The sequence below is a fragment of the Poromitra crassiceps genome, assembly GCF_964638095.1.
Source record: "Poromitra crassiceps genome assembly, chromosome: 8".
NCBI lineage: Eukaryota > Metazoa > Chordata > Actinopteri > Beryciformes > Melamphaidae > Poromitra > Poromitra crassiceps.
In genome coordinates, this window is record NC_139629.1 from 16721898 (window position 1) to 16742318 (window position 20421).

The following is a 20421-nucleotide window of genomic DNA, read 5'->3' on the forward strand; positions in this document are numbered from 1 at the left end:
TTATAGTATAATAAACTATGATAGTCCTTGCAATACAATAGTCTTGGACAATCTTAGATGATTAAAGAAATAGGACATTTGATATGCATGCCAGTGAGGATACATTTGACATCACAAGTTCCCATTCATGGTCATCACAATTAAAGTGTGGCATTTTATTGGCCATAACAACACACAAATATGTCAAATTACTCCCGCAAAAGGATTGAGAGTAGAACACATGCAAGACAGTGCCAGCATTTTCAAATCATGTCCATAATTTACACTGTCCCAAAGAGTAAAGCCAGGGACAAAGATCATACTGAGTGATTTATTCATCTAGACTAGACCCCGTGTTATCTCATCACATAAACGGCCTACTGGCCTTCCTCCTCTACACCGATGCCTTCTTCAAATCCTCGGGCAGCACCCTGCCCCTCTTCCGTGCCCTATCCTTCTTCTTCTCCATCTTGCCCTTGCTTTGTTTCTGGATGTTCCTGCGTCGCTTGTCCTGCCGCTTCTGCATCTTCTGCACCACGCTCTCGGTGCGCTCGTCCCAGCGCCTCTTCTTCTGCTGGGCCGTCTTCTCCTTCCTCCTCAGCGCGGCGCGCAGCATGTCCTCGTCGTCCTTGATCCTGAGGCCCTCCGCCTTGTACAGCACGTTGGTCCACCTCATCTTCTGCTCCAGCTCCCGTGCCTTGCCCTCGTCCTTCTCCCGCAGCTCCTCCAGCTTGGCTTTGCGCGCCTCCACGCGGTCCAGCAGCTGCTTGTAGTTCTTCCCCGTCAGTGGCGTCAGTTTGCCCTTCATGCTCTTCTTCTTGTTCTTTTTTCTCTCCAATTTGTCCACGTAGCCATCTTCCACCGTCTCCACCTGTAACGAGTTTGGTCGTGTATTAGCTTACATTAGCTTTGGGGGAATAGGCTGCTCCTAGATAGCATAGCATGACAGAGCGTTGTGTTAGTGCTGGCAGCAATAAAAGTGGTCCTCGTTTGTGAATATTATCTTGCTGACACATGTGCTGCAGTTTGATAAACCTTTGTTAACCACAAACCTTATTTCATGCATTTAAGCGAAATCCCCATTGTAAAACCCCATAGGCTTTTCTCCTGAGGATCCAACATGCTACTTCATTAAATTCAGTCTCAGTAACAAGCAGCGCCTCCCAGTGACTGAATCTGTTACTGGAACCAAACAATGTTCCAGGAACATAACGTAGTACTACTACTACACTATGTTTCTGGAACAACATAACTCAGTGTAAATGAACATCATGAAAACACATCTATTCACATCGAAAAAATAACACATTTAAAGGGTCTTGAATTTGAAATCCACCTAAGACTTTTCAATACTTTTCAAGGGTCTTAATTTTCCCTAAATTGAATTCCCAACTTTCAAGACTTTTCAAGACCCCGCGGATACCCTGAGTAGGCATATTTGCGACTGTTACACACCGTGTTGAAGATGATGGCCGTCTCGTCTCGCTTGCCCGTGGCCGGTGGCGGCTCTTCTTCCTGTTTGATCTCCTCTTTGATCTCCAGGTCTGTTTTCTCCGCCAGCTTCTTCATCAGGAATTCTTTCCTCTTCCTCTTCTTGCGCTCCCGTTCCACCTTTCGTTTCGCCCGCTTTGCCTGGACCGCTTCTGAGGATGCATCCTTCGGGGCTCCCTGGTGGAAGACATGTCAGAATCAGTCCATACGCTAAAATCAAACTTTGACCAAATATACACAGAATGTGGAGACATTGTTCTGTGTTTTTCTATTGTTACTCTGCTGACTCAACAAATGCAACATGAATGAGTGGTGGCAGAATTTGCAAATTGCCAAGAGTTTAACATTCATTGGAAGTATATGGTATGAATGTCATGGTTGCACTTGATCAGTGGAGCCAGGTCACACTAGGGTCAAACAGTATTTGCAAACTATTATTAGCATTTGTTTTAACCCGCTTTAAAGCAATATTCCACTTAATAGAAGAAAACCTAACAATCTAATATTCCACTTCGTTTTAATCGGTTATTTGGCACTTCACCACCATGAGAACCATATATTAATAACCAAGATTGGATGCAGCTGGATGAATTTGTATGAATTTGCAGATTTCTTATTTCAAATTAATTTGAATGAGCCCACGAACATAGAGACTGAAAACTGACATTCACTGGAACATAGAGGCATTTATCCTTCCTGTATGTTCTTGTCTATCGATCAATAAAAATGCTATTTGTCAAAATGACGTTCTAAAAAATATGACCAGTTGAGTAGTAGCAGGATCTGTCGTTGAATCTGTTCACCAATGTGTTCAATGTTTTCTCGCTATTTTCGTGGCCTCATTCAAATGAATTGAAGCAAAAATGCACTGCTACAAAATCATCCAGCTGCATCCGATCATGGGGATTCGTTTATAATCTGGTTATCATGGCGGTCAAGTGCCAAGAAGTAACCTCCACATCCGTATCATTCATTCTTGTAGTTGTCTCTAAGCCACGTTTCAGTGTTGCATACAGTACCTGCCCCCTGGACTGCTCGATCTTTTCATGTAGTCTCTTGCGTAGAACATCTACTGTGGAGAACTGGGAGTCAGCACTTGCCCCTTGAAAACAAAAAAATAAAGGACATATTGTAGGACATATTGATTTTTCCAGAACATAATGAGCCATGATGATGTAAAGGAAACACAGTATTAATACAGTAAGAACAGAGAAACTCAATCCTTTCCTCTCATCAGACTGTTTGACCCATTGCAACATTAGAGAATGACTGAGGTGAACTGCACTGAGTTACTGCACCTTTGGGTGTCTGTGTTCCATCTGCTGTCACTGCTTTGGACCCATTCAGCTTTGCTGCAGCCGGACCTTTCACCGCTGCTGGACTAGATGATGGCGTCTGTTGAGGTTTAGGAGTAGGTGTCTTCTCACTGCTGCCCTTTTGCTTCAGCTGTTTCTGTTTACTTTTCTTCTTCTTCTTCTTCTTGGGAAGACCAGAATCATCTTTGCCTTTAAAATGAACTAGACACAGAGGCAAATATGCACATTTATTCGGGTTGCAAAGTATGGACAAAAATAAAGATTTAAGAAAACACTACTTGTAAAAAATAAATAAATAAGGTCGAGACCTTTGGTATGTGGGGCACAAACACAAATTCTGGGTGTCATTTCTCCCTTCAGCCAAAGACATAATGTAGCTAGTCACTAACAGTCTGAGCACAGAGGCGGAAACGTACTAAAACTATCTTGCTTAGGGGTCGTTTTTCAGATACTTTAGAGTTTAGACACTCTGAACTCAACCAATTCAGAACGCAATAGATTGAGAGAGAGAGAGAGAGAGCGCGCGAGCGAGCATTGTGAGTTGTAATATGCACGTTAGTAAAATAACATATTGTGCTGCAGAGTCGTTTCTAATGTAAGATGCAATTTACGTTTACCATCATGTTACCAAAAACAGGGCTGACTATTTAAAGACACTTACCAAATGGTCTGTTCCTTGGTTCCTCATGTCGCTGCCCGCAGACTTTACTGGTAAGTTTTTGAATATAAGAGTCTCTGGATGCGAGAGTGTCCATTTCGAATACGAAATAGATCTGTAACTATTTGTTAAGATAAGCAAAACAGACACATCTGGACAATGTTCTTGTAAAAATCGCACAGCGTTGTAAACACGTGGGGGAAGAAATAACTGGGCGTGCCCAATTGGGACTAATCCGGAAGGAGTAACTCCAAAAACGTTCCCCCTCTCAGTAGGAAACATGCCAGCTATGGTTATGTAGCTCTAGCTAGCTGATATGTTGTTGGTTTCCTCGTTCATTCACCACTCTACGCTGTCTCTGTGTTGATTCACCATGGCTATGTTGAAATCAATGCTCGCCTTAATAAAAAAGCACGTAAGTTATTGTCGCCTTCAAAATCAGTGGGTTTACACCCCCAAAACAATGTCACTATCAGTCTGGTAAATGTCACTTTTAGTGGTTGCATGATTCACAGATTTTGAGCTCAGCTGATTTTATTGTATGTGCATCTTATCCAACAACTGATCTACCTTTGCCACAAAAGAAGCCTTTCACAGTTTTCCTATTGAAGTCTTCTTTTATATATATATATTTTTTTTTTACAGCCACATGTCATTTACATCAAGAGGACTCTCCTGCTTCCCAGGCTGCCTGTCTTCACCCGTGCAGAAGGTAAACGCCAGCTCTCAAGTGTGTTTACTTGTCATACACAGCAGTGGTTCTCAGAGTGGGGTCTGGAGACCACCAGAGGCCCCTCAGGGGGTCCCCAGCAAATTGATGTATTCACCATTGTTTCATTTAAGAAGTTAACAACACAATTAGAGAATGTAGAAGAAGAATATTTTTGATCATATTTTTACTGTTATCTCCCTACCTACAGTACAGACAGCCATGGAATTCTGGACAAAATCATATCTTACAGTGAAAACATTCTCAGATCATCAAAGTATGAAAAAGAAAAACTGATATGAAAAAGGTTAAGAATCACTGGTATACAGTACACAACATCAAATGAAATGCTTGTATGCTGGGTCCTCTCATTATATAAATAATGTATAATTCACAAAGATAGCATTAAAATATAGAAATCAAATAAAACAGGAAAAACAGAAGTTGAAGAGGAAAGCAAAAAAAAGGCATGAGCATAATAGTGCAAACTATGTTCATTGTAATCAACATTACCAGTGACACTGGACTGCAGATATCTGTTGTTCTGTCCTTACGTCCGTGTGTTTTCTGAGGTTGCAGGCAGGCTGGTTAGGTTTGGGCGACAGTCGAGCTCCACAGCAGCCAGAGCAGAGTCTGGGGAAGACTCCTTCCTCAAGTGGCTCCTGCTCCTGATCCCTGCCACCACCTTCGGCCTCGGGACATGGCAGGTAGACTTCTTCAGTGTGTTGTCACTATTCGTCTGTCAGGGTGGTGGTTGTTGTTGTCAGATGGAACAGGCATCAGATGATGATCAAACACACTTCACTCATGACAGTCATAACTAAACAGTCGTCTCTACTAAGGTCAAACGACGCCAGTGGAAATTGCAGCTGATTGCCGACCTGACGAGTCTCACTACTGCGGAGCCCATTCCTCTTCCCATTGAGTAAGTGCATGTGATTCACACTTAAGACTTTTACACACGGATCTGGATCAGGCTCTGAACACACTGACAGACTGACCTGATCCAAATGTCTGGACTTCCCCACACTTGCAGACTTTGCGGGCCATGTGTCCGGGAAGTCTGCAAGTGCTGAAGGCTGTCCAAATCCACAATTCATCCAGTCCACAAGGAGCCTCAGGCGGACTTTCTGCAGACTTCCAGAGAGTCCGCTTGGGCTGCAGACTTCACCACACTTCACTGATTTCATTACCCACAATTCATTGCAATACGGACGTGATGTTATTTTTCCACTTGCCGAACAAAAGGACAATTATGAATGTGTAAAACAATTATTTAAATTAAAATGTTACTTGAATCATATACGCCAGATATAATATTCAAGTTAACCACATCATGAGACAGAAATATGTAGAAGTACAGGCCATGAAGGTAAGAAAAATGCATTTTATTATTGTACTAGTCTTTAGGCCTGTCTATCAGTGGCTTATTTATAGCTTAGCAGTGACTCGATCACCCTTGCAGACTCACTTAATCTGCTAAATGAAAACAACAGATAAACATGTAGATGAGAGCAGCATGCAGGTATGAGAGAGAGTGAGGAGAATTGGTCAGGGTGAAATACAGGAAAATGTTCCTGAACCCATGATCTGAAGAGAAAATATGAAACATAAATGCATACATTCAAATGAGTTTAAAACAGCTATCACTTGGAGATACAGCTCACCCTTCTCCTAATATTGAGGACATGTGCCCCATGTCTCCACAAATCTACACCTATATACCCGGCGTCCAATCATCATCGTGTTTCTCTCTGGACCCTATAGTCCTCTTGAAGTGAACGGGCTGGAGTACAGGCGGGTCAGGGCGCGCGGGCACTACGATCACTCCCAGGAGCTGTACGTCCTGCCCCGCTCACCGGTCGACCCCGAGAAGGAGGCCAGGGAGGCCGGCAGGCTGTCCTCCAGCGGAGAGACGGGCGCAAACGTCATCACCCCGTTCCACTGTGCCGACCTCGGGTGAGACGCATATAACTTACTGTTCAGACAGTTAAGAGACACATAACTTACTATTCAGACAGTTAAGAGACACATATAACTTACTGTTCAGACAGTTAAGAGACACATATAACTTACTATTCAGACAGTTAAGAGACACATAACTTACTGTTCAGACAGTTAAGAGACACATATAACTTACTATTCAGACAGTTAAGAGACACATATAACTTACTGTTCAGACAGTTAAGAGACACATAACTTACTATTCAGACAGTTAAGAGACACATAACTTACTGTTCAGACAGTTAAGAGACACATATAACTTACTATTCAGACAGTTAAGAGACACATATAACTTACTGTTCAGACAGTTAAGAGACACATATAACTTACTATTCAGACAGTTAAGAGACACATATAACTTACTGTTCAGACAGTTAAGAGACACATATAACTTACTGTTCAGACAGTTAAGAGACACATATAACTTACTGTTCAGACAGTTAAGAGACACATATAACTTACTATTCAGACAGTTAAGAGACACATATAACTTACTGTTCAGACAGTTAAGAGACACATATAACTTACTATTCAGACAGTTAAGAGACACATATAACTTACTATTCAGACAGTTAAGAGACACATATAACTTACTGTTCAGACAGTTAAGAGACACATATAACTTACTATTCAGACAGTTAAGAGACACATAACTTACTATTCAGACAGTTAAGAGACACATATAACTTACTGTTCAGACAGTTAAGAGACACATAACTTACTATTCAGACAGTTAAGAGACACATATAACTTACTATTCAGACAGTTAAGAGACACATATAACTTACTGTTCAGACAGTTAAGAGACACATATAACTTACTATTCAGACAGTTAAGAGACACATATAACTTACCGTACTGTTCAGACAGTTAAGAGACACATATAACTTACTATTCAGACAGTTAAGAGACACATATAACTTACTGTTCAGACAGTTAAGAGACACATAACTTACTATTCAGACAGTTAAGAGACACATATAACTTACTGTTCAGACAGTTAAGAGACACATAACTTACTATTCAGACAGTTAAGAGACACATAACTTACTATTCAGACAGTTAAGAGACACATATAACTTACTGTTCAGACAGTTAAGAGACACATAACTTACTATTCAGACAGTTAAGAGACACATATAACTTACTGTTCAGACAGTTAAGAGACACATAACTTACTATTCAGACAGTTAAGAGACACATAACTTACTATTCAGACAGTTAAGAGACACATATAACTTACTGTTCAGACAGTTAAGAGACACATAACTTACTATTCAGACAGTTAAGAGACACATATAACTTACTGTTCAGACAGTTAAGAGACACATAACTTACTATTCAGACAGTTAAGAGACACATATAACTTACTGTTCAGACAGTTAAGAGACACATAACTTACTATTCAGACAGTTAAGAGACGCATATAACTTACTGTTCAGAGTCAGACAGTCAACTGGATGGTTTGATTGTGATACGAATGAAGTGCATATTAATGACCAGTATCAGTGAGCTAATCAACCACCGCCCATTGCTCTTCATTACTCTTTACACCACAGCATCACAATCCTGGTGAACAGAGGATACGTCCCGAGGCAGAAGATCAGACCAGAGACCAGGTTGAAGGGACAGGTAAACGGACCATGCATGAACTTGGGGATTTGTCAAATCAGGACTCAATACACCTTTTAACAGAGGATATGATTCATCAGAAAGATCTTCACACTGTTACCTTGTCAGACACAACTGAAAACACCCTTATAAACTTGATTTTAATAGATGTAGTTTGCTCACTTGCTGTATTAGTATGACTTTTTAGTTTTTACCGCTGGCTCCATTAACGTCACACATACCCATGACTCATAATGGAATCAGCAGCATGCATCTTCCCCTCATCATAAGTGATTTGTTGATATATTTGTTTATATATACTGTATAAAGATAGTGTAAAGATCGGCGCGGCCTGGGGTCCTTCAGGCTAGAGCGATGTGCTTGGCGCAGGCGAATGACGTGCAATGCACAGGCCTTCTTGAAGGCATCCTCTCTGCCTCTGGATGCCTTTGCCCCAGGAGGGTCTGGTGAGACGAAGGAGGAGCGCGGCCGGGAGTAAACCCACAGGGCCTTAGACCCTCCATGCACCGAAGGGTCTTGCAATGCTGCGGTGTAGCATTGCAAGACGCTGCAATGGAGCCAGTCTATTGCAGCGGATTGGGCGTGATCGGCCCTTCCGCGGGCAACGTTGCAGACAGAGTAGGAGGGCTGATCCGTGAGCGGCTGCTTCTGGGATGCGAGTCGGGGTCTTAATCGGCCTCGGCGGGGTCTACTGGGTGAGGGTGTATGATGTTCGACAGACCCGAAACACCTTACGACCCCAGTTATCATCACTGATGACGCGTCCCAGCGCATGCGGTAGTATGTATTTTTTAACATATGTATGAAGTTCAAGGAACGGTGCATCTAAAAATGAAAATGATGTTATCATCTACTCGCCTTCATGCAAGTTGAAACACAGGTGAAGTGTGTCCATATAGCACACAGGGAGGTTGCCAGTGTACTGAAGTCAATGGTGACTGGCTTCTCTCGAGTTGTGCTGGCAACCTCCACTCGTTTCAAATGGTATGAGGGTGAGTAGTCGAAATAATTTTCAGTTTTGGGTGAACTGTTCCTTTAATGATGCTACTAACTGCCTTGTAGGTGGAAGGCGAGGTGGAAGTGGTCGGGGTAGTTCGGCTCACAGAGATTCGTAAACCCTTTGTGCCAAACAATGATGTGGAGAGAAACCGCTGGCATTATCGTGACCTGGAGGCCATGTCCCGCGTCACTGGAGGCGAGCCCATCTTCATCGACGCAGACTTCGGTGAGGCCTCAACAACCACGTCTATGAGACGGGTTCACTTGACTACATCTGTCATTGTTATTATATTAAATATGCAACTGACTGATTATGGATAGATTCTTAACGAGTTTTGCAGAAGAGCTGCAATGTTCGGCTCAATCCACTCGCATCAAGCAACAGATTCTGTCTCTGTACATTATGGTTTCTACTGCTGTGCTGACTGGACGTAAATGTAAGCTCATTGTCTCATGCAGCCAGCACCATTCCTGGTGGACCTATAGGCGGACAGACCAGAGTCACCCTGAGGAACGAACACATGCAGTACATAACAACATGGTAGGTGGGAGACTTCAGTTTGCATGAACCAAGCCTGATTGGATAAAACCGCTCTCTCCTGTTACTGGTTTTCATTTGATACTGTATTGACAAAATGTCATTTTTTTTCTTTCTTTTTTAGGTATGGTCTGTGTGCAGCGACCTCTTACATGTGGTACGCCAAGTTCATCAAAAAGATTAAGTTGTAAACGTCGTAATAGATGAATACCATGTTTTTGTCTGAGATGTGAAGAAACAAGGCTTCTGCTTGGTTTGATTTTCTTTAACCCCACAGGCTAAGAATATGTATGTGTTGACAAATATGTAAATATTTTATTTTCTTGAAATGTTTATCAGAATAAATTAAGAATGAACTAAATCTGCTATTTTCATTCAAAGCCAGTTTCTGATGTACAGTATATTGAAACATGTCATCATTGGCATGAACCCTCAGTGTAGAAACCTTGCACTGACATTTCAGTTGACCAGCCCAGTTGAGAACTTGGTCATATCAAAGCATCTCCTCCCTAGTAGTACCAGCACTAAGTGTTGCTTCTTTGTCATGTACCTTTTCCCGTTTACACATTTCCCATCGACATCAAACTGGATCAGATTTGATGTTGTGGGGTTGTATAAGGTAGTTGCCGACAGTCAGTGTACCAGTAGAATGCAGCAGGTGTGATCCCTGTTTGGAGAAATGGAGACCAGCCGCTGCAGGCCAGAGTTGTCTGCTGAGTGTGAACGTGTAATAAAGAAAAAACATAAAGTGCTTCCATGCTGCTCATCTGGCGTAATCCACGTCTCTACAAGCCGAGATGCAAAGTTGACTTGGAAAGACATTATTTACACCGTTTTTAGCTGAAATCTCCACTGTAGGTGCTCCACACTTTACTTGGAGCAACAGCCAGGTGAGGAGCATGGAAGATTGTGTTTACGATTTTGCTCGTGACGCTGACTCTCACTCGGCAGCAGACAGCTCTACTTGCCTGACACGGCCGGTCTCAATTTCTCCAACGTGGGACCATGCTGGCTGCACTCTACTGCATGTAGTAGCAGACTGTCGGCAAGTACCTCATACAACCACACATCAGAATAAATCTGAACTATCCATTTAAGACAGAGGTTTTCAAAGTGGGAGGGGTGGGCCTCCAAGCAGTTTCTGGGGAGGCTCATTGAATGGAAGTGGAACATCTTTTATCAAAAGGAGATAGTCTGGTTTGGTTAGATAGTCCAGAGATACTAACAGTAGTTTTGGGGAATTTGAAAGCTTTTCCCAGTGTCAGAAAACAAATGGCTTCAGACACTTTTTATGCATTTGGTGTAGTCTGAATTATGTCAAATCACACTATCTTGGCTCTATGGGATCAAACAATCATGATCCCATAACAGGCATCCAGGAATTGAGCGAGCTTTGTCTGGGGCGAGGCCCAGTGACACTGAAAACCCCTGATTGAGATATTTTTAATTGGCATTCCATGTACGGTAGTTTTTAATTAGGATCAACCTTCACTGCAGTCTTTCCGCAGCATTCCTACACTATGTCGTGCCAAGGAACACTAGCAATAATTGCAATGTTCAATTTTACAGTCCAGCTGCACCCCACCTTGGGTCTACTCTAAACCAGAGGTTCTCAAATGTTTTTCAGACAAGGACCCCTTACAAGATAGAAAACATACCGGGGACCCCCTCATTCTGATTTGTGACTTTGGGCTAAGCGTAAATGTTTCCACTGTAATGTGCTTAACTTTTAAATTGATGTTTGTTAGATTAGAATGTAATCCATGAACCATTTTAGATTTAAAGCATAACATATTTCTGTTGAACTATGAAGCTTTTGCACACAAAAAGTTGGTATTTTCCTGAAAACTTTTTGCGGACCCCCATTTGAGAACCACTGCACAGTTCAGCTGCACCCCACCTTGGTCTTCAGTCCAGCTGCAGCCTACCTTGGTCTTGGACAGTATAAACCCCATCTTGTGGCTAAATAGGCATTAAGTGGTGTGTAGCCTAACAGCCCAACAAACAGTGGTGTGTTTCTATATTGCAATGAGACAGTATAATGAATATTAAATGAAGCAACATTTCCAGTTGAGTTCCATAAAATATTTAGTCATGAAATATAAAAACAGCAACAACCATTGTCTTAACAGGACATTTATTTTTACATGAAAACAGTTTTTAACCAAGCTTGGTGGCCAGCTCCTTGGCCTTAGCCTTCTCCAGCTTGGTGATGCGGGCCGTGGATTTGGGACCCATGATGCCACCTCCCCAGTGACGACGGATCTGGAAGACACAAAGTTTGAACAGGGTTAATGCCAATGGTGCACTTTTGTCTTTGGAACAACCAGACCGTGTCTATGGAGATTTATCAACTCAACCATTATCTACTAATACTATACGAGCAACGCTCACCTCCTCGTATCTGTCATTGTAGTTTGTCTTGATGGCTTCCACAAGCTTGGCAAGTGCACCTTTATCCTCACTAGGAAAGAACAAATCCAGTCAGTTTTATGTTGCAACTGTTAAGAAATTGAGCAAGTTTATTATTATTATTATTATTAAGGTATTCAAGTGCCTCTTTATCTGTTAAAAGCACAATAGCCACATGTCAGGGTGACACAATGGTTGTATCCAATTTATGTTTTGTATTACGTAATTGCATACAATTGAGACCATTTTAGAATACATAACATATCAAAATAGTATTTTCCCTTTAGTTATTCAAAATCAGTTTTGAGTGCAGTGTGCAGCTAAATTGTATTTTCTGAATACTTAAATCATAAATGAGCAAAGTCTAATGCCTTTGTTTCACCTGATTTAAAAGTACCGTAATGAATTAGTCATCTTATCCCATTACAGACCGTGCAGCAATGGAAAAGGGACATGATCCTCTCCCCACAGTTCGTTGCATCTCAGACAGTGGACAGGACAGTGAAAACACAGATTGCCGTGGAATCACACGATTGGCAGGGAAGCGGTGTCTCGGAAATGACGTTAGATCACCTCAATGGCAGGAAAAGTAAAAAAAAAAAGAAAAAAAAAAATCCAATCCGTGGTTGTGGTCTTTGCTCAGGGTTAAAAAGCTCGTATGTTTTACTCCACATAGAGGATTCAGGTTAAGAAATTCAGACATCATTGCAAGTGACCACCTCTCTAGATTGGATTGTACTAAAACAGCGGGTCCCAAGTTGACACATCGGGTGAAGTACCAGTGTGTGAATCAAGACTGAATACAGCCTGATGTGTATTAAGAACCACACTGACTACTGAAGCAAAGGCTGTGTAGTATTTCTCAGATTCGGAAGGACTGACATGTAATGAAAAGGCTCATATTGATTCGAGATGCAAGTCAAATTAAACAAACGATCAAACACATTAAGACCATTCATTATTAAAATTGATTTTAGCCAGTCCAGACATTTATACAAAGTAGCCAAGTTTGTGGCATGCATCAAAAGGTTCAGGAACACCAAACCCACCAACTGTATATGTCACACTTGTGTGCAACACCGTTTAGGTTGTCATGTGTACTTACGGGTTGATCTGTGTGAAGGCAACTGAAGTGCAGGTCTTCCTGTGCACCAGTCTGCCCAACCTAGCCTTGCCCTTGATGATGCAGTAAGGGACACCCATCTTACGGCACAGAGCGGGCAGGAAGACGACCAGCTAGAAGAAACACAGGACCCAAACCCAAGAGGCTCCTTTTTAGACATATGCATTTATTAGTTAATTTGACAACCTGTCATAACATTTATCAGGGAACTGATGAATAATGTGGACCCCAGGAAGAGTAGCTGTGTCTGGGACTCATCTACCAGCTAAAATGTAGATGCAGGAGAGCTCACAAACTGGATTACTAAACTACCTGAGAGGAGAACTGACTACCTTTGCCAGCGCCTAGTAAAAAAATCCTTGAGGTTTGAGTGAGGCTGCTGTCACAAGTCCGTTTATCAGCAAGCTTGGAGCTTTTCTGATGATTTGCTTTTCTCTGCTTCCTGGTTTTGGTGGACCATCACAGTCACTTCTTTGTAACCCTGGAAATGCTGTATTATTTCATAAGGTGCGTAAGAGAACCATCTATCATAGGACAGTGAAAACACAGATTGCTATAGAAACACGATTGGCGGGGAAGTGTCGTCTCGGAAATGACGTTAGTTCACCTCAAATGCAGGAAAAGTAAAAACGAATAATAATCCTTGGTTGTGGTCTTTGCTCAGGGTTAAAAAGCTCGTATGTTTTAATCCACATAGAGGATTCAGGTGAAGAAATTCAGACATCATTGCAAGAGACCACCTCTTTAGATTGGATTGTACCAAAACAGCGGGTCCCCAAGTTGACATTTGCCATGGCGAGTCTGAATGTATGAACTGATATTTACCTCAATTGGGTCCACGTCATGGGCAATGACAACCAGCTGGGCCTTCTTGCTCTCCACCAGGGTGGTGACTGAGTTCACACCTGAAGGGAATATAAAACCCTGTTAATTTCCACTCAGCAAGTATCCTTCCCCCAGCAATATGATAGGATTTGGCCAATGCTCAGGGTTAAAAAGCTCGAAACCATCATTAAGAATTTCAGGTGAAGAAATTCAGGTCATCACTGCATCGAGGCCAAGTCAGTTAAAGCTACACTAGGAAACTTCACAAGGTCCGTGCCAAGTGGCAGACAGAGGCAACAAATGTATCATATCTCACATTAGTCAAGTTCAACTTTCTCTGGATGGAGTCCTAGCTCACTGCCGTTTAACAATGTTACCGATCAACTGCGCAGCTGTAACACATCTGATGTACATTGGGTTTAGTCTCTTCACGGTGCGCCACTCAACGTGTTTCCTTGCCGGACTGTAATGATGTAACTTCCGTCACAGCCCAGCTAACCAGTTTTCTTCGTCATTATCTGGACGTCTCGTGATTCAGACCCTCCGTCGCTGGAACCTTGCCGACGGTGGGTCTGACCACTTGAGACTATGCCTCACCTGCACGGAGCACAGGGGGCCTCCTTGTAGGGGTATCTCCCTTCCCAGCAGCCTTCTGCTCAGCGCGTGCCAGCAGCCTCTGCTTCTTCTCCTGCTTGGTCTCTGGCCTGTACTTGTGGGCCAACTTGAACAGCTGTGTGGCTGAGGAGGAAAAAGTGAATGGTCATATTACAATCAAACTGTCAGCCACCCTTTTAACGGGTGCCTGCTCAATCTGGTCTAAAAGGCAGAGAACTGAAAAATATTTCAGGTAGTTGCATCAGTGATCTTGGTGGAATGTCAGCATTGCTGTTATGATAGCAAATATTCTTTCACATCATTTGCAACAGTTGCAATCAGCCATAGCTCCGAGGCAAGAGCACAACCCCCAACCCAGCAGCTTACCCGTCTGGCGGTCCAGAGCCTGGGTGAACTGGTTGATCGCAGGGGGGACCTTCAGACGCTTGTAGAGGATGGAACGCTGTCTCTGCAGGCGGATGTAACGAGGCCATTTCACAAAGCGTGTCAAATCACGCTTGGGCTGGATGTCCTGGCCTGTGGGGAAGGACAAGACAGTGAGTGCTCCCCATTCGGCATGAAACTACGGTTATGATGTTTTTAATCTCAAGTGCATCAGCGATCTTGGTGGGGTTGTCTGCATTGTTGCTCAGTTAGCAAATATTCTTTACATCATCTGCACTGTGTTGGAGATGGTGCTACCACAAATAATTCATGTTCTCAAATTCCATTATGTGGCTTCTTACCAATGCCAAAGTTCTTCGGCCTCTTCTCAAACAAGGGGTTGACCACTTTCTTGGCCTCATGCTTCTTGGCCACAGAAGGGGCAGGTGCCACCTTCTTCCCCTTAGCCTTCTTTCCCTTAGGCTGGCAAGAGAATAATAAAGTGTATTAGTTACGGATTGGAGAATATCAATTGTTCTTTTGAAAACCAAAACCTACATGACGTTGACAGTGGCTTTAGCTCAGGGTTAAAAAGCTCGTATTTTGAATCCACATGTGTGATTCGGTTGAAGAAATTCAAAGCATCATTGCAAAAGCCAGTGCATTTTAAAAGTTGTTGCCAAGCTATGTAGACTCACAATATTACAGCTGGAAAACACTTCTAACTTGAGTTACTTTTTTTATGCATTTAAGCAGTTTTTAGGTATTGTTGGTTACAATTTTACATTTGATGACACCACCATAATGTCCAATTTGAAACAGGGCTCCTGCTTCTAAACGATTACCTGAAATCTCACCAAGTCATTTGGGATCTAAGATAAACTCCCAACAGTAACTACAATCTCAGGTCAAATGACTGAAGTAAGGCTAGTCATTTGGCGCATATAAAGCAAGTTTAGCAACATCATCCATCTTCATTTACCTAACAGCATGTCACACAAACCGAAAAGACGACTCACGTTAGCTACTTGGCTTAGCTCCATCACTGATGCGTCCCATAAATACCATTATCTTATTTGAGCCACAGACATTTGCACATCAAATTTAGATATTGTACTGTGTCAGTGCATTCGAGTTAGAAGCACGCTATCGTAACGTCAACATTTCTACAACGTCGCGCTAGCCACAGGCACTGCCCGGCCCCGTTAAAGTTACACTACCGAGACAGCAAGCACCCATGTCAAGACACGGGTGTATTTTAAGTCATTCTGACATTGGAAACAAAAGACGATTTTACTAATAACTAAGGTCCACATTCAAATGCGAACAATTAGTGTAAATTGCCACATAAGTACGCTAACCCGTGCTCAGCAATGTTAGCGTTAGCTTCCTCGTAGCTAACCGGCTACACCGGGGTCACGAGAGATTCTAGCAAAAACACCACGACATCGACACGCAATAGTGACTTAATATAAAAGGGTTGACTTCATACAGTTGATAAGTGCAGACTATAACATAAGATAATACATTCTGACAGAGATTCAAATGGATGCAAAAAGCTCAAGCATTTCCTCCGAAGAATTAACTGTGCACCCACCATGTTGGTTCAGACAGAAAGGAAGAGCAGAGGCTTCTGGGTAGGATAAATACCGCCCCCTGGTTACGTTGCTTCCTAAACCCTGATCTGGGGTCAGTTTTCACCGCTGCACACCTGCTTTTCAGTTATTTAGTGGGGAAACTCATACTGATCTATGATCAGTGTTAACCAAGGCCAAGTCTCAAGGCGTTGTTGGAGTTGGAGTTTTTGTTTTTAACTTTAGTAGTAAAACAAACACTACATTATTCAGCGAATCGAGCCACCAGAGGGAGTGATTGTATGTTCGCATCATAGACTGTAAATATAAGGTTCGCATTCATTGGCAGAAATGTCAATGTTTTTCCAAATGTAAAATTGTAATGGAGCATATCCTAGTGTTGAATCCTGTTTGTTGTCTATCCATTATAATAACAAATAATCAAAGTGAGGTCTCTCAGTGGTTTCCTTGTAGCAATACCGTATCCAAATATATATTTCAATCAATCAATCAACTTTAGAGAAAATGGGGGAGCTGGCGTGCTCTGTCGTATGTGTCTGTTTGTTTGTTTATTTGTTTGAGGTGCTCTTGGTGAGGGAACTATTAATAAATATAGTGCCAGAGGCCACTTACTTGTGCAGTGTGGTGGCCTCAAGCAAATCCAAGGCGACACTCGTTGAGGGAGGTAAGAGGAAGTAAAGTAGGAAAAAGAGAAAGTTGCCTACGCGTTTCGGCCGCTGTGGCCTTCGCCCTGACGAAGGCCACAGCGGCCGAAACGCGTAGGCAACTTTCTCTTTTTCCTACTTTACTTCCTCTTACCTCCCTCAACGAGTGTCGCCTTGGATTTGCTTGAGGCCACCACACTGCACAAGTAAGTGGCCTCTGGCACTATATTTAATCAATCAACTTTATTTCAGACACAAGTAGGTCAATAAAGAGACATACAGTACAGTAGGAAACATTTATAAGTGCATAAGAAACACACATGCTCTTGCCCCAACAATGCAACATTGAGGAGAACCGTAAAAAGGATTAAGAAAGGATTATTTCTTGTGTAAATTTAGCTTTTATAGTGGAAGAACCATTCTAGGCTATTGAACTCTTAGTTTGTAATTATATTTACAGTTAACTATTTAGGACACAACAGGGTTTTGTCTACCATCATAACTAAGGTTAGGCACAGCACAGATTTATGTAAAAATCAATGTTGGTCCCCAGAATTTTTGGTGTTGTTTATCTGCTCTGGCCTTTCCAAAATGTTGGTACAACACAGATGTGGTAATAATGGTCCAAAATGTGGGCAAAATGTACAATGAAAAAATAAAGCGAAAACCTACTCCTGAATAAAAGAAAGGGGCAGGTAGCCTATAGATATCTCACTCTTTGACATTGTTTGTTTCAGATGCCCGCCCAACCGGTACAGTAACCTGGAACGAGATTCAGCTTAATTTACACAATACTTAATCTTTTATTGGCTTTCAACGGCTGCATAAGAATCTCCTACTGCATGGGGGGGCAGGTCTGTGGTCACTGACTTGGGTGATGAGGCAATACTTGCAGCTGCCTCAGGCCTAAGGCAGACAATGCTAAATCCTTATTTATCTTCTCCACATTTTCCCATCTATTACTTCAAGTGTCTCTTCTTTGCTTCAAGTGTCTCTTCTTGTCTCTAAATTGTGGATAAAAACCAATTCAGTTTCTCCTGTGTAACAAAATCATTCCACTGAATACAGTCAAACAGAACTGAACTCCAACAGTCTCAAAAACAGTTTATTACCATGTTTGCAGGATTGTAAACAGCCTGTAGCTACAAAACCAACAGTAAAAAGCATTTTGTATTGAACTCCTAAATTTGAATATTAGAAAATATACAATCTTTTTTTTTTACAACACAGAGGAAGCTTTGTACATTTTAGTATGGCCAGAGAGCTATTGAGATGGACCCACAACACCACTCCCTCCAGTCCAAACTCTCTGGAGGGTCCCGTTTCCAGCACTGGCCACACCAGCAAACTTACAGCTCCCGTCTTCTTTCCCCAGTGGTGTGACCTACTCACTCATACACACAGGCAGCCCCGTGGGAGGCACAAGAGGGGGCCAAGGGGGTTGAGGGACCGGCAATGGGACGACCGGAGCTGGTGGCTGGAGCAGCCCAGAGGGACTAGTCTCTTAAAACAGACGGTTGGCTCTCGCAATTTTCAAATGCTTCCGCCTAAACATCTGTAATTCGAACTGGGAAAACTTGGTCAAAACGGAAAGGGAGACTCAGGGGAAATAATGATCGGCGATAGGGGGATGTCCCGGATGTCCCGCCGCTCATATTTCTCCAATCACGTGCATCGGTTTGAACTTCCTCTGGTCTGAATCGTTTTTTTCCCCAACTTCCTTTGTCCATGTTCTGTTCTGTGGGCGTGAATGACAGACTGTTTATGGTGCATTCGCAGAATGTAAAAGAGACAGTCTGGCTTGAGAGACTACCGAGTGACACTCTGCCGCTGTGGTGCCGGGAGCCGCCAGGCGGGGCAGAGGGAGGCTGTGGTGCCGGGAGCCGCCAGGTGGGGCAGAGGGAGGCTGTGGTGCCGGGAGCCGCCAGGCGGGGCAGAGGGAGGCTGTGGTGCCGGGAGCCACCAGGCGGGGCAGAGGGAGGCTGTGGTGCCGGGAGCCGCCAGGCGGGGCAGAGGGAGGCTGTGGTGCCGGGAGCCGCCAGGCGGGGCAGAGGGAGTGGCCTGCCAAGGAAGGTGTCTTTGGCCGGCTGTTTGGGCCTGCCACTGCACGGCAGGGCCCTCCGCCTCCTCCATGGCGTCGGACATCTCCTGAGCAGTCAGGATCATGGACTAGTCCATCTCGGTCAGGAGGTGGGCCAGGTCCGGTGTTATCTGACCCCACCCAGGGGGTGGGTGAGATACGGATGGGCAGGTGTGTGTGTGTGTGTGTGTGTGTGTGTGTGTCCTTCTGATATAGGATTTCTCAGATAGCAGGTCAGTGGGTGGCTGCAGGGTCATGGAGTTCTGCTGACAGAATTCTATGTTTGAACAATCTGGAGAGAGAAATGGGAAGAGGGAGACACACGAGAGGAGAAGGAGATGTAATTGACATGAGAGAGATAACATCCAATGGAAATGATCCCAATCAATAATTAGAAACATTTGAAATTCAAAGCTATACTTACGGTGTGTGTGCTGGCAGGTCACAGAGTCAAGAGGGGTCAGCTCAGGCAGAGGGCAGTGAGTGAGTGCACTGGAACAGGCAGCCTTCTATGTTTGAACAATCTGGAGAGAGAAATGGGGAGACACAAGAGAAGACAGGGAGATGTAATTGACATGAGAGAGATAACATTCATTGCAAATTATCTCAATCAATAATTAGAAACATTTGAAATTCAAAGCTATACTACTTACTGTGTGTGTGCTGGCAGGTCACAGACAGTCAGAGGGGTGAGCTCAGGCAGAGGGCAGATTACAGGCAGAGGTCAGATTACAGGCAGAGGTCAGATTACAGGCAGAGGTCAGATCAGGCAGAGGTCAGTCAGTGGAGTGGCACAGTTGCCCTTAGAAAGACTTATTCCGGGCTTCCCTATTAGCAAACTCAGTCACAACTTCATCAAAGTCCAGGTTCCTGACAAGCTCAGATTCTATGGCCATCAGTGACAACGCACTGAGGCGCTGTTCTGTTTGTGTTGTTCTGAGTTCATTTTTTATTCTTTCCATCTGTGAGAATGATCTTTTTCCTTCACAGTTTGTCACCGGCAGAATCAGAAAAATACGTAGGGCTACAAAGATGTTGGGGAAAGTTGATTGCAGACCATATTTCACAATCATTTGCAGCAGTTTTGGAAGAGACTTATCCTGCTGGCTCTGTACAAAGCATCTGAACTGGATAATTTCATCTGCGAAGTTCTGATCTAAATCAGATGGGTATGAAGCGCAGAGTGCATCAGCCTGTTCGCGAACAGTGGTCAAATCCTCAGACTCCATGTTCTGTAGAACCCCAAATCGGTCATTAATGTTCCGGTATGCATCCATTCTTTGGTCTAAACAGCTGACTAACTTGTCAATAATGACATTAAATGTCTCGACCCGGTATCGCTCCCGGCCTTTCAGTGTTACCTCGTGCTCTGTCGATTCATCTGAAAACGCTTTGCGCTTCTTGACTCGCTGCAGCTCATCTTTGTATGCCTGGCACA

The 20421-nt window shown here is 43.3% G+C and overlaps 3 protein-coding genes across 3 annotated transcripts; 1 reads left to right on the top strand and 2 right to left on the bottom strand.

Moving 5' to 3' along the window:
- Positions 1-134: 134 nt before the first annotated feature.
- Positions 135-3655, bottom strand: surf6 (surfeit 6). The gene is made up of 5 exons (XM_083642412.1): positions 3448-3655; positions 2769-2987; positions 2490-2572; positions 1435-1647; positions 135-850 (listed from the first exon to the last, which is right to left on the bottom strand). The coding sequence occupies exons 1-5, from the start codon at positions 3539-3541 to the stop codon at positions 374-376; spliced, it is 1086 nt and encodes a 361-aa protein (XP_083498538.1). The 5' UTR covers positions 3542-3655; the 3' UTR covers positions 135-373.
- Positions 3656-3719: 64 nt separating this feature from the next.
- On the top strand, positions 3720-9650 carry surf1 (SURF1 cytochrome c oxidase assembly factor). Its single transcript, XM_083641424.1, has 9 exons — positions 3720-3859; positions 4090-4156; positions 4733-4860; positions 4996-5078; positions 5921-6112; positions 7717-7789; positions 8852-9014; positions 9248-9329; positions 9451-9650. The coding sequence occupies exons 1-9, from the start codon at positions 3818-3820 to the stop codon at positions 9515-9517; spliced, it is 897 nt and encodes a 298-aa protein (XP_083497550.1). The 5' UTR covers positions 3720-3817; the 3' UTR covers positions 9518-9650.
- Positions 9651-11396: 1746 nt separating this feature from the next.
- Positions 11397-16288, bottom strand: rpl7a (ribosomal protein L7a). The gene is made up of 8 exons (XM_083641023.1): positions 16262-16288; positions 15027-15147; positions 14668-14817; positions 14284-14424; positions 13687-13766; positions 12844-12974; positions 11721-11790; positions 11397-11591 (listed from the first exon to the last, which is right to left on the bottom strand). The coding sequence occupies exons 1-8, from the start codon at positions 16262-16264 to the stop codon at positions 11487-11489; spliced, it is 801 nt and encodes a 266-aa protein (XP_083497149.1). The 5' UTR covers positions 16265-16288; the 3' UTR covers positions 11397-11486.
- Between the last annotated feature and the right edge of the window lie 4133 nt (positions 16289-20421).